Source organism: Indicator indicator, chromosome 24 (assembly GCF_027791375.1).
Source record: "Indicator indicator isolate 239-I01 chromosome 24, UM_Iind_1.1, whole genome shotgun sequence".
Classification (NCBI taxonomy): Eukaryota; Metazoa; Chordata; class Aves; order Piciformes; family Indicatoridae; genus Indicator; species Indicator indicator.
Window position 1 is genome coordinate 15502916 of NC_072033.1, and position 13272 is coordinate 15516187.

Here is a 13272-nt window from a genome sequence, read left to right on the forward strand (position 1 = left end):
AGATCTCGTGATACAGAGCAGAGCAGAGAGTAGAAGGACGTGAAACATTCCCGTGAGGAGGCTGTGAGGGTGCAGAGTATCCGACGGCCTCTTCCAGGAGGCAGCTGGATTTCCTGCCTTTGGCCAGGAAGCTGCAGGAAACCCAGAAGGGTCAGATAACAACCCAGAGAGTGGCAAACAGCAGGAATGTTTTGAAAGAACTTCAGCCCAGAGCTCAGCACGTTTTGCACAGCTTAAGACAATGTCTTTCCCCTCAGGCTCAGTGCCACTGAGCGCCCAGGCCAGGGCAAGTCCAGCAGAAGGAACCTCTCAAAGCTTCTCCAACTGCCCAGGATACACCACCCAAATCTCCAGCCACAGCTCCATGTTACAGACAATGACTAAATATGCAGCTTTAATTCTTTTACCACCACCCCCCCCCACACACACACTCCTATGGACATTTCTTTCACCTTGCTAAGGAGTTTCTAACAGCATTAAAAGCAGCTCCTCTCTGAGGCAGTCACCACTGAACTCACCAATACTAAACCGGGAACAGTTTGGGTTTGGACGGCCACTTCCACTGCACCAATCCTGCCCTGGAGGGGGAGTTTCCAGCATGTCAGTTCAATCCAGAATTACCTATGGAACTGGGAGTGTCTGAAGGAGGAGTGTGTGCGTGTGCAGGCGCAGAGCTCTCTGTCTGTGCATTCTCCACATACAACACAGCTGTGCTGGTATGGACGTGGGGAAATCCTCTGTGGCTGTGTCAGGTTTTAGACACCCCCCTCCCTTGTTTCATTTAAATTCTTGGAGCACTCAACACCATACAATCATCTTTTAAAAAATGTCCAAGGACAGGAGGTGATGTGCTAGAGAGAAGAGGGAGGCAAGGGAAGAGAAGGTGACGTTAGATTATGCAACATTGAACCAGTTAAAAGGCTCTTGGTTCACCAAGAGTGCTTTATGAAAAGGAAGATGATGCCAGGGTCCCATCTTCAGGGGGAAAGAAATTTGTCAGCTGCCTGCTCTTGAAATCAGAAGCAAACTCCTCTTTCCTCCACCAAGACTAACATATATATGCACACATATGTCTGTGTATATATAGATATTAATCTTGTGGGCCAGAAAAGCACTCCATGAACTAGAGCAGCTGGGTTAGGGTTCAAGCAGGCCCAGCCAGCTCACCAAGGCACCGTGCCCGCAGGATGCAGGGGTGAGCTGTGCTGTGCCCTTCTGTTCTGTTCCTTCTGCTCATGGGGGTCACTCAGGACCTCTAAGAGTTCTCCAGCCTGGGTGACTTCACTGTAGGGAGCTCACAAGGCAGAGTCTGCACATGAGAACATTTCTAAAAGCAGGCCAAGTCCTCGTTCAGCCTCACAGGGTAGTCTGGAGGGAGTCAGCAGGGAAGGAAATGGGTAAAAAAGTCCATGGGGGAGGGCTAACAGCAACCAGAAAAAATAAAATCCCAGGTCTCAATATACAGTGAACTAAAACTTACGAGTGAGCTGTGAGACACCAGACAGGGACACCTTACTGTCCTCAGTGTGGCAGTTCCACCTCCCTCCACCCTGCCACATGAGCCTGCAGCTTCACAGGAGCCTGCTTTAGTCTTAGGGCAGCTTGGCAATGAGACTATCAAAAGCAGGAGTTCTTCCTCCCTTGTTTTCCAAGTAAAACCCCTGGAATTTATACCAGATTCCATCACCCAGACTCAGCTCCATGAGCTTTCCCTCCCAGCGGGCTCTGCACAGGCTGGGAGGTGCAGAGGGAAAGCTCCCAAAGTGGAACAGGCGAGGCACAAAAGGTACCAAATGCTGAACCTCCCTCGACAGCAAGGGAAGGGACCAGCCAAGTGCACTCAGAGGCAGCTCCACCTGGCACTGCTCCACCCTCTGCCCAGCACACAGGGGAGAGCAGAGCCAGACCCAGGAGCCTGCCAGGATGAAGGCTCTGAGCCAGTGCTACATTTGAGCAGTGGGAGATGTGAGAAAATGGCCATGCAGCAGCCCATGGCTGAAAGACTGCACATGGCCACTGGCTTCAGGGGTAAAGATGGAGGCAAGAGAGGAGAAGAAATGGTGGAGCTGGCACTGGTGTGCAGGTCTGTTCTTTGACAAGGTGCTTCCTGTTGGTATGGATGAGGTCTGTAGGAGGTTACTTTGGAGAAGCTCTTCCTTATGCTTGTAAACAAAGAAAGGCCTTCAGCTTCTACTGCTGCCTTTCTAGAGAGCACAAAGTTGCTTTCCAGACACTTTTGTGTCCTACAGCTCGAGAGGGAGGCACAGCTGCCTGCTGTGAGTCCACACTGACTGCTGAGCCTGCCTGTCAGATCCACCTCTTCACCCCAAATGATGACACCAGGCTTTGGAGCAGGAAAGAGGCAAAACTTAAGCACCCAGGCAAGTTTGAACAGATCCTCTGCTTCCTTTAGCCTCGCTTGGTTCTCACCGTGGAGTTCAGCTGAGATGACTTTCAACTCTTCTTATTGCCCAACAGCAAGAAAAGCCCAGTGCAGCAAGAGGGCCAGTGCAGGAGGAGAGATGGTGATGGTGTGAGGTGATCCCCATGCTTCCCATTGCTTCTAACACACTTGAACGTACCTCATGCATTTCTCATTTCCTAACTAAAATCTGTTTCCCATGGAGGCCAGAGGCTGAGTGGCAGAGCAGGAGCCTGCTGCACTCCAGCCAACACAGGGCAGTCAAAGAGCAGAGGCCATCTCCAGGGAAGGGGCTGGGAGATCTCTCTGCAGGTTTGTTCTTGTCTCTGTTCTCAGAAGGTGAAGGTTGTCCATGCCCTGGAGAGGAACTTGCTGGTTTTACTTTGGAACCAGCCCTCGGGACTGTGGGTAGAGCTGAGAACTGTGGGTGCCTGCTGAAGAGGATGCCCCTGATTTCCTTCCAGTTTTAGGCCTGAAGAAGTAGAAGTGGGAAAATAAAAATAAACAAAAAGCCCCCAGAAAGTCATAGAATCACAAAATAGTTTGGCTTGGAAAGGACCTTCAAGACCACCCAATTTCAACCCCACTGCTGTGGGGCAGGGATACCTCCCACCAGCCCAGGTTGTTCAAGGTCTCATCCAACCTTGAACACCTCCAGGCAGAGGGCATCCAAAACCTCCCTGGGCAACCTGTACCAGTGTCTCTCCACCCTCACTGGAAAGAATTTCTTCCTAATGTCCAGTCTAAAGTCACCTGGTACTTATCAAAATTCGCCTTCCAAAAGCTGAGCTGGTTTTCCTGGATTTATCCTCTGCCCACTCTCAGCTTTCTCTTCTCTCCCTCCTGTCTTTCTTCTCTGCTTTACAGCCCAGCTGCCCTTAACTTCGCCGATGAGAAACGCTGACACACAGCAGCTCTACTCTCACCTCTACTGTTTCCCCTCTTCCCTCAAAGTCCAACTCACCTGGGCTTTGATTTTTTATTGGAAGTGCTCTCAAAGGTTGAAGCATCCACCTGGATCTCATCTTCATCCTGCAGAGCTGCTTCCAGAGCTGCCTGGACTTTGGGAGCAATGGCTGGCCCCTCGTAGTCCCTCGTCGTTCGGCTGGGCATGTCGAGCTCCAGTAGCACAATGTTCTCTGCCTGAGACAGCAAAAGCAGGATCCAAGTCTGTTCATTTTCAGATCAATTGTTTCTTTTTCCTCCAGAAGCTGTGTCTGAAGTGATCAGAGACTCCTAGAATGGCCTGGTTGGAAAAGACCTTAAGGTCATGGAATCCAACCACAACTTGACATCTCCCTGCACACTGCTTTCAGACATTGTCCCTGAGCTCTTTATACAAAGGGCTTTGAAACACCTCCAGGGATGGGGACTCCACCACTGCCCTGGGCAGCCTGGCCCAGAGCCTGATGACACTTTCAGTGAAGAAATTTTTTCCTAATATCCAACCTAAACCTCCTCTGGAGCAACTTGAGTCCCATTTCCACTCATCCTATACTTCATAAATGTATGCAGGGCACTGTAAAAATTTATAGATCTATAGACTCATAGAATGGGTTGGGTTGGAAGACCTTAAAGATCATCTAGTTTCAACCCTTCCACCAGCCCAGGTTGCTCAAGGCCCCATCCAACCTGACATTGAACACCTTCAGAGAGGGGACATCCACAACCTCCCTGGGCAACCTGTTCCAGTCTCTCCCCACACTCACTGGAAAGAATTTCTTCCCAATCTCCAGTCTAAATTTCCTCTCCACAAATTTCAATCCATTCCCTCTCACCTTGTCACTCCAAGCCCTCATCAAAAGTCCCTCCCCAGCTTTCTTTCAGCCCCCTTCAGGCACTGGAAGGCTGCTCTAAGGTCTCCCTGAAACTTTCTTTTCTCTGGGCTGAACAGCCTCAACTCTCCCAGCCTACAGGGGAGGTTCTCCAGCCCTCTGATCATCTTTGTGGCCTCCTCTGGGCCCTTTCCAGCAATTCCCATTCTAGAGAACAAACAATCCTGCAGAATTCCATTGCCCAGGTTAGGAGGGTGAGCACATGAAGGGTGCAACCCCATGTGGGCTTACCCTGTACCGAGTCTCTGGCCGGATCATCATGGAGGTCCTGGCGTGCTGGCTCAGTGGCCTTTTGTAGCCTACAGCAGATACTGGTCTCTTCATCATCTGCTGGTTCCTAGAGAAAGTCATTCAGGGTACTATACACCAAAAGCAGATTCCTCCTGGAGTTTATGAGCTAGAACATCTGCAGACTCCACAGAGAAAAGGTGTTGCAAGGGAGCAGAAATGACCTCGGCTGCATTGGCAGAGGCAAGAAGAGAAGACAGTGACCCTGTGTCACCTCTTCCCTGCACAGAGGGGAGGACTTCTGCACCTTTTCACTCTACACACCACAGCTGCAGCCACCTTTCTAGACCTGCTGCAGAGAACTTTCTGTGTAGAGAGGCAGGATCTGGCCACAGCTCTCACCATAATTATTTTCAAGAGCTTTCCTACCTAGAACAGGAAAGAATGCCAGAATCCCAGCATGGTTTGGGCCAGGAGGGACCTCTGGACATCACCCAGTCCAACCCCCTGCTAAAGCAGGGCACCCACAGCAGCTTGCCCAGGAGCACAGCTGGGGTTGGAGTATATCCTGAGAAGGAGACTCCACAGCCTGCTCCAGGGTTCCTGCACCCTCACAGCAAAGAAGTTTCTCCTCCTGTTCAGATGGCACCTCCTGGGTTGCAGTTTGTGCACCTCACAGGAAGGAAGCATGACAGGGATTTGCTGCTACTTTCATGGTGAATCCACTATTAGATATATTTTCCTCATAATTAACTGGCTCCCCTACAAGCCAACCCTCATCTCCCCAGACTTCTCCTAGCTGTGCATTCCTGGTTTTACTCAAACCCACTAAGAGCTTTCTGTATTTTCTTGTGCAGCAAGAAGCCACAAACTTTGGAGGACTGCTTTAAATCCCCACTTCAATCCCCTCTTTTGTGAGGGATTCTTTTTCCTAGGAGAGGGTTTTCCATGACTCTGTAATTCCACCCCAAGGAGAGATCAGAGGTAGACTTACTCCAGGCGGCTTATGGGGTGCAGTTTCCACTGATCTTCCTCTTCATCAAAGAATGATCTGTTCATTATCTTATTCTTTTCTTCCAAGGGAATAAAATTTTCAATGATCAGGTGCCTAGATGCAACCACAAAAATGAGAAAGACATCAGAAACACAATTAGCAGATGACTTTTCTTCCCTGCTCCTCTCCCACTGACTTCAAACAGCCCTGGAAAGGGAGGCAGGTTTCAGTTTTCTCCTGTTTAAATCTTGTTCCCCAAGCACTTGCAAAGCAGCCCCTCCAGTGCCTATCCAAGGGAACCATGGGACTCTGGCACAGGCTGCCCAGGGAGGTTGTGGATGGTTCCTCCCTGGGGATGTTCAAGGCCAGGCTGGATGAGGCCTGGAGCAGCTGAGTCTAGCTGAGAGGTGTCCCTGGGCATGGTGGGGAGGTTGGAGCAGATGATCTCTGAGGTCCCTTCCAACCTGAGCCATTCATGCTTTCTCTTAACAGCAGGTGAGGAAATGCTGGGACCTACTTCAGCTTTAATTCCCTGGTAAGTTCATTCTGGGTCTGTTCCAGTTCCTGGCGTTCCTTGATGTGCTCTTCTTGGAGATCATGGATCTCTGCCTTCACAGCTTGCAGCTTGGAAAACAACTGCGGCAGACAGGAGCCAAAGTCACAACTTGCCAAGGTTCCTTTCACTTCCCCACACAAGATGATTTCATTCCTGACCCACTAGACACGGAATCATTTTACCTTTTTGAGTTTTTTGGTCTTTATGTCCACCTCTTGCTGAAGAGAGCTGTAGGTCTCCTTCAGCTCCAGCGTCTCCTCGTCCCGGCTCTCCATCTGCTGCTGGATCTCTCGCTCACGGCGTTTCTGGAGGAGGGGACACAGTGCCAAGGACCACAGTGAACTTCCTGGACTGGGGCCAGAGGAGGCCAGAACCCTTCTGCTGCGAAGCCAGGCTGAGGGAGCTGGGGTTGTTCAGCCTGGAGAAGTGAAGGCTCCAGGCAGACCTCAGAGCAGCCTGACAGTAGCTGAAGGGCTACAAGAAGGCTGCAGAGGGACTGTGTGCAAAGGCCTGCAGGGACAGGAGCAGGGGCAAGGGTTTGAAATGAGAGCAGAGCAGATTGGGATTGGATGTGAGGAACAAGTTGTGCAGCAGGAGGCTGCTGGAACACTGCCACAGGTTGCCCAGGGAGGGAGTTGAGGCCCCATGCCTGGAGATATTCAAGGTGAGGCTGGAGAAGGCTCTGAGCAAGGTGCTCTGGTGGAGAATGTCCTTGCTGACTGCAGGAGGGTTGGACTGGATGACCTTTGGAGATCCCTTCCAACCCAAACCATTCCAGGACAGTAAAGGAGACTTTACCAAAGTTCTGCACCAGTTTTTTTGTGCAGAATAAGGACTGTTCCCCCCTGTACCTGTTCTGCAATTTCCTGTCGTTTCTGCTCCAGGATTTTCTGCTGTTCATTTGTGTGGTCCACAATATTTTTCCCTCCCACCAGCAGCTTGCTTTCCATGGCCTGGAAGGTAAAAAACCAAGGTCAGAAGTTTCTCTCAGTAACCACATAGTGTAACTTTCTCTCATGTTCATACAATTCCTTCCTGGCTGCTCCCTTATTTCATGTTGCCTTTCCAGTAAACTGCTACAAGAATGCTCACTTCTTCACATGCCTCTAAAGCTGTTTAGGATTTAGGAGAAGGGAACTTGCTTAGAATCAGGCATCGAACTGCCTGGAAGAGTCCAGCACAGAGCCACAAAGCAGCTGAGGGCAGTGGAAGATCTCCTTGAGGCCAGGTTGAGGGAGCTTGGGGCTCTCGAGCCTGAAGCAGAGCAGCCTGAGGGCTGCCCTCATTGCTGGGGATAAAGCTGTGCAGGGCTGGAGCCAGGCTCTGCTCAGGGATGGCCAAGGACAGCACAAGGGGCCCTGGGGGCAATCTGGAGCAGAGGAGGTGCCCTGGGAATAGAAAGGAAAAATTTGTCCCTGTGAGGGTGCAGAGCCCTGGAGCAGGCTGCCCAGAGAGGTTTTGGAGTCCCTTCTGGAGACTTTCCAAACCCACCTGGATGTGCTCCTGTGTGCCCTGCCCTGGGTGCCCTGCTCTGGCAGGGGGCTTGGACTGGATATTTTCCAGATGTCCCTTCCCACCCCTCCCATCCTGTGATTCTGTGATTGCTGCAGTGTGTGGCAAAGCTGGAGAACCAAGATGTGCTCTCCTGAGAAGAACTTGTCAGTGACCTGTGAGAGAGTGAAGCATTTCTGGTGCTACAGCTTGTGCAAACATGCAGCACCAACACTTTGTTGTGCTGATTGCTTAAGATCCCACAAGCTCAGCACCTCAGAACCCCTGAATATCAAAATGTGTCATTTAATGGTGGAAATGTCCCCTTCTGTCTAGAAATCTTCTACTCTAACCACAAATCACTGTCCTGGAAACCTTTCTGAAATATCTTCACAGTGAGGGTGGGAAGACACTGGCACAGGTTGCCCAGGGAGGTTGTGACCAAGCTGGATGAGGCCTGGAGCAACCTGGGCTGGTGCGAGGTGTCCCTGCCCTTGGCAGGGGTTTGGAACTGGCTGAACTTTGAGGTCCCTTCCAAGCCAAACCACTCTGTGAATCTTTCCAAACTGAGACACCTTCTATCCCCCTTCAGTCCAAGCAAGCTGCTTCCAGGAAGCACGAGAAGGAGGAACTCTACCTTGATTTTAGCACTCAGCATTTCTGTGGCTTCCTTCTCCCTCCTCAGGTCCTCCATTTTCTTCTCCTTCTCTTTCAGCAGTCGCATCTTCTCCTCTGCCACCAAGCTGTGATCCTCCACTATGGCTTTCTTCTCAATCTCCAGCTTCTCTTGTTGCTCCCTCCAATAGTCATCTTTGTCATCTCCTTCATCCTCACCCTCTTCAGTGTCCTCCTCCTCTTCCCCACCATCCCTCCTCCTCTCCCTCCTCTTTCTTTTCCCGATAGACCGTTTCTCCAGCTGGGCCTTGAGCCGAGCAATCTCTTCCTGGAATTCTCTTAGCAGAGCATCCTTAGGATCCTCGTTGACCCTGGGCTTGTTCTTGATGTTCTTGGCACGGTTGGCGTACCTCAGGGTGGTCAGAGTCTCCTCCACGTTGTAAGAGGCAGGGCCTATGTTGGCCACCATCACTGTTTTGGCGTTGCCACCCAACGAGTCCTGCAGCAACCTGGTGAGCTTGGAGTCCCTGTAGGGGATGTGAGTGCTTTTGCCATCCACCAGGGCCGAGATGACGTTGCCCAGCGCCGAGAGCGAGAGGTTGATCTTGGTAGCTTCCTTCAACCTCTCCCCCTGGGCTCCGGTCTTGGCTTGCCGCTCGCTGCCCGCCAGGTCGACCAGGTTGAGCTTGCCCACGCGGATGTGGTTCTCCCCGTCCAGCCCCAGCTCGCTGCACTCGATGGTGATGACGAAGATGGCGTGGGAGCGGGAGCTGTGCTCGTTCATGTTGGTGGCCCCCACCGAGCGGTTCTGGTTGCCCACGTTCATGACGTGCTCGATCTCCTTGACGCTCTTGGTGACGAAGGAGGACAGGTCCTTCACGTAGACGCCCGTGTCCGGCCTCTCCTTCAGCTCCAGCCTCTTGGACTGATCCTTCGACAACAAGTCCCTGATTTCTTCTTGGTATATCTCAAGGTAAGAGGCTCTAACCAGGTACTGCTGGTTTTGAGACCTGGAGATGTGGGTGAAGATGTGATCGAAGGAATTGGGGATAACCCCTCTCTTCTCAGGGTCCCCACGCACCCCTTCCATGGTGTAGGTTTTGCCCGTCCCGGTCTGCCCGTAGGCAAAGATTGTCCCATTGAAGCCTTGCAGAACAGAGTCCACCAGAGGTCTGAAGGTCTCATCGTAGAGCTCGACCTGTTTGGAATTCCAGTCGTAGACGGCGTCGAAGGTGAAGGTTTTGGGCAGCTCATGAGAGCTTCCCCGGGGGTTCTTCACCGACACCTGCCCTAACTTGACGTCCACGTTGACCACCCTCTCGTAGGAAGCTGTCTTCTCCTTGCTGTTCATGGGCCGGCACCGCACCACCACCCGCACCGACTCGGAGCTCTTCAGCTTAGACATGACGGCAGGGCTGGGGCTGCTGCAACCTCGCTGCTGCACGATCCCCTGCCAGCCACCTGCAACAGAAAACAGAGGAGGAAGAGGCCAGGCCAGCGGTCTGCAGGTGACCGCTCTGCACAAAGCCATCGACCGGAGCTGCCTTTTGTGTTCGCTCAGCTGCGTGCGAGGAAGGGGTCTGGGGAACAAAAGAAAATCATCTACCAGAGGAGAAGATGGAAAAGGCCTGACCTGAGGCAGCGTTTTTGGACCAAAGCCTGGAATCAAAGTGGGTCACTGCCACGGGCTCTGCTCCCAGAGAATCATCCAATTCCATCTGGAGGCCATTCAGGAGAATGTGGCCAGCAGGGCAAGGGAGGTTCTCCTCCCCCTCTACTCCACTCTGGTGAAGCCACATCTGGAGGATTGTGTCCAGTTCTGGGCTCCCCAGTTCAAGACAGTCAGGGAACTGCTGGAGTGAGTCCAGTGCAGGCTACAAAGCTGCTGAGGGGCCTGGAGCAGCTCTGTGAGGAGCAAAGGCTGAGAGCCCTGGGGCTGTTGAGCAGCCTGAGAGGGGATCTGAGTAATGCTCAGCAAGAACTAAAGGAGCTGTGAGGGGCAAAAAGCTGGGGCCAGACTGTTCTCAGTGGTGCCCAGCAACAGGACAAGGGGCAATGGGCACAAATGGGAGGATCCATGAGGAGAAATTTGTTTGGTATGAGGGTGCAGAGCCCTGGAGCAGGCTGCCCAGAGAGGTTGTGGAGTCTCCTCTGGAGAGCTTCCACCTCCCTCTGGCCATTGTGCTCCTGGGCAAGCTGCTGTGGGTGCCCTGCTGCCCCCCAGGGCTCTCAGCTCTTCCTCCTCACAGAGATGCTCCTCAGAATCTTTGGAGCCTCTGCTGGACTCTCTCCAGTAGTTCTCTGTCTCTCTTGAACTGGGCTGCTCCTCGTATTTCTGTTTCACTTCCAAACTGCTCAGTCAATGTTGCTCTTCACATGTACTTTTCACCCAGCTATGGTGAGCACTCTTACCCCAGCCAGCAGCACTTCCTGCTCACAGTCATCAGGGAGCAGGAAACAAAGCTGTGAGGATGGAATAATCTACATGAGGGCAAACTTAACGCTCAAGCAACCAGAGGACCTCAGGGTGTGAAGTGGACACCTGCCAGGATTTGCCTTTCTCAGGCTTTTGAAGGGGAGTTTAAGCTCCTTTCAGATCTCTTCTTATAAAAATCTCATGAAGCACTCAGTGCTTTGAATCTGCTCTCCTGGTTCTGGAGCCTGATGGCCCTGTGAGAGAGGATCCTGCAAACTCCATCAGCCTCCTCCTCAGCTAAAGCTTCTGCACCCGTTGTTATGGGGAGGCTGAAGACAACTGCTCTGGCTTTAGATATTTCATGGAAACAGCATGGTTGTGGTTGGAAGAGATCTTTAAGATCATGGAGCCCAACCCTTACCCCAGCACTGCCAGGGCACCACCAAACCATGGCCCTCAGCACCACAGCTCCATGGATTTGAAACCCCTCCAGGGATGGGGACTCCACCACTGCCCTGGGTGGCCTGGGGCAGGCCTTGACAGCCCTCAAGGACAAGAAATTGTTCCTCATGTTCAACCTAAACCTTCCCTGGGGCAACTTGAGGTCACTTCCTCTTGTCCTGTCTCTTGTTTCTTAGGAGAAGACCCTAACCCCCACCTGGCTCCAGCCTCCTTTCAGTGAGTTATAGAGAGCCAGGTCTCCCCTCAGCCTCCTTTTCTGCAGGCTAAACAGCCTCAGGTCCCTCAGCTGCTCCTCACAAGGTTCTGCTCTAGCCCCCTTACCATCTTGGTTGCCCTTCTCTGGGCCTGCTCCAGCCCCTTGATGTCTTTCATGCAGCCCAGCACAGACCTAGGTATTATTTGTCTTCTGGCATGATACTTTTACTCCAAGATTTCTCCAAGAACCAGCTCTGCCCAAGCACAGCCACCAAGTGGAACACTCCAGCTCCTGCTCTGGTGTCCAGCTGAGCATCTGAGATCCAGATCAGTCTCAACTCACATTGCACAAAGCCACTTCACAGACCTGAGTCCTTCATGACTCTGGGTGGGGAGAAGGAAACCTCCTGCTGCATCCCTCAGCACAGTGAGCTGCCATTCAGAACAATGAGAAGACCCTGTTCCAGCCACAGCCACCCATGGAGGATCCCAGCAGCAGCTCATGGAATGCTGGGTGACTCCTAATAAACTTCTTTTCAAATAGAGCTCTTAGAAAGAGCTTCAAGATCCTACTGCCAATTGGAACTAAGCATCAACCTCATGCATGCTGGAAACCCCCAGCACTGCTGGCTGTGTTCACTTGGCCTCCTCAGGACATTCTTGCTGCTCCACTACCCACCAGATCTGCTCTAACCCATGGCTTCTACTTGTTTTTCACTCAGTTAACTGCAGGGCTGAGGGGAGCTTCTCAGACAAGATGACAGAACTTCAGGAGCAGAGCTAGAGGACCAAGAAACAAGGCAGAACATTCCTAGCCCCAAATCCAGACTGTTATTCTACAAAGAATCACACAAGAGCAACAACAAATGCGTTCAAAATTTGTCAAGAACCCTCAATACCTCTGGAGATCATCCAGTCCAACCCCCTGCTCCAGCAGGGCACCCACAGCAGCTTGCCCAGGAGCACAATGGCCAGGGGGGGTTGGAAGCTCTCCAGAGAAGGAGACTCCACAACCTCTCTGGGCAGCCTGCTCCAGGGCTCTGCACCCTCACACCAAAGAAGCTTCTCCTCGTGTTTAGGTGGAAGCATTAGTCAGGACCTGGTGGCTCTGGCCCTGCCCAGCAAACTCCAGGCTCTCAGCAGCCACCATCACCGAGTCCTGAGGCCTCTCCACCTCCTGCTTTGAGTTTAAAGATCTGAGGAAAATTTTCTTGGGACGCTTCCTCAGCCCTTCCCTCGCATCTCCCTGCACATCCCCAGGTACCACTTAAAGCATTCCATCGTTCTCTTACAGTCCCAACCCGTCGGGTATTTGCGGGCTGGCCATGTCCCGCCTTGATCTCTCCTGTGTTTGATCCCTCATTAGCCAAGGCCTCCCTCGCTGCCGGTCTCCTCTTACCTCCCCGCCCAACGCGCCGCGGCCCCAACAGGACATCCCTGGTGCCACCTCCGCCCCGGCATGCCCCAGTTTCACTTATCGCCTGCGGCCACCTCTGTCACCTCCACCAGCGTCATCTCGGCGTCCCAAAGTGTCTCCGACCCGGGGAGGCAGCAGGTGCGGGATCCCCGCCCCAGCCAGGCCCCCGAGCTCCCTTCTGGTCACTGCTGCACCGAGTGTCACCGCCTGCCCTCGCGGCTCCGAAACCGGGCGCGGAGAGGAGGTGGTCCCGGAGCAATCCTGAAGCCCGAGCTCCAGGGACGGGGACTGAGGGCCGGCCTCGAGCCGGGAAGGGCGACAGAGGGGGTGACATTCACCCGAACGGGGCCACCCGCCCAAACCGGGCCGCTCGGCGAAACGGGGACACCCGCCGCGCCTGCCGCCTCCCTCGACCGCTGCCCTAGCCGTGCCCACATGTCCAAACGGCGGTGGCCACCCGAGCAGCCGGTGCCCTGGGCTGTCACACCCGCGCGGCACCGAGGGAGAGGCAGGACCCGGCGGGTACCATTGGGCCGCCCCTGGGATGAGCGGCCAGGGCCGCGGCGGCTCCTCGGGGCGAACGGTGACGCCGCAGAAAGGCCGCGAAGGGGGCCCCGGGACAGGCGGGCCGGGTCGGGTCG

General features: G+C 53.3%; 1 protein-coding gene across 1 annotated transcript; it reads right to left on the reverse strand.

Annotated features, from left to right (window-relative positions):
- Window positions 1-2800: 2800 nt before the first annotated feature.
- On the reverse strand, window positions 2801-9546 carry KIF3B (kinesin family member 3B). The gene is made up of 8 exons (XM_054391824.1): window positions 8164-9546; window positions 6887-6988; window positions 6218-6340; window positions 5997-6115; window positions 5480-5593; window positions 4489-4594; window positions 3387-3565; window positions 2801-2894 (listed from the first exon to the last, which is right to left on the reverse strand). The coding sequence occupies exons 1-8, from the start codon at window positions 9544-9546 to the stop codon at window positions 2801-2803; spliced, it is 2220 nt and encodes a 739-aa protein (XP_054247799.1).
- Window positions 9547-13272: the final 3726 nt, after the last annotated feature.

Bases quoted from the DNA above. Each gene is read 5' to 3' on its own strand.
- KIF3B (XM_054391824.1), bottom strand. From the start codon at position 9,546: ATGTCTAAGCTGAAGAGCTCCGAGTCGGTGCGGGTGGTGGTGCGGTGC. The intron at 6,341-6,886 runs GTACAGGGGGGA...CCCCTCCTCCAG, and splicing joins GACAGGAAATTGCAGAACAG to AAACGCCGTGAGCGAGAGAT. The intron at 3,566-4,488 runs GTAAGCCCACAT...TTGCTGTCTCAG, and splicing joins GGCCAGAGACTCGGTACAGG to GCAGAGAACATTGTGCTACT.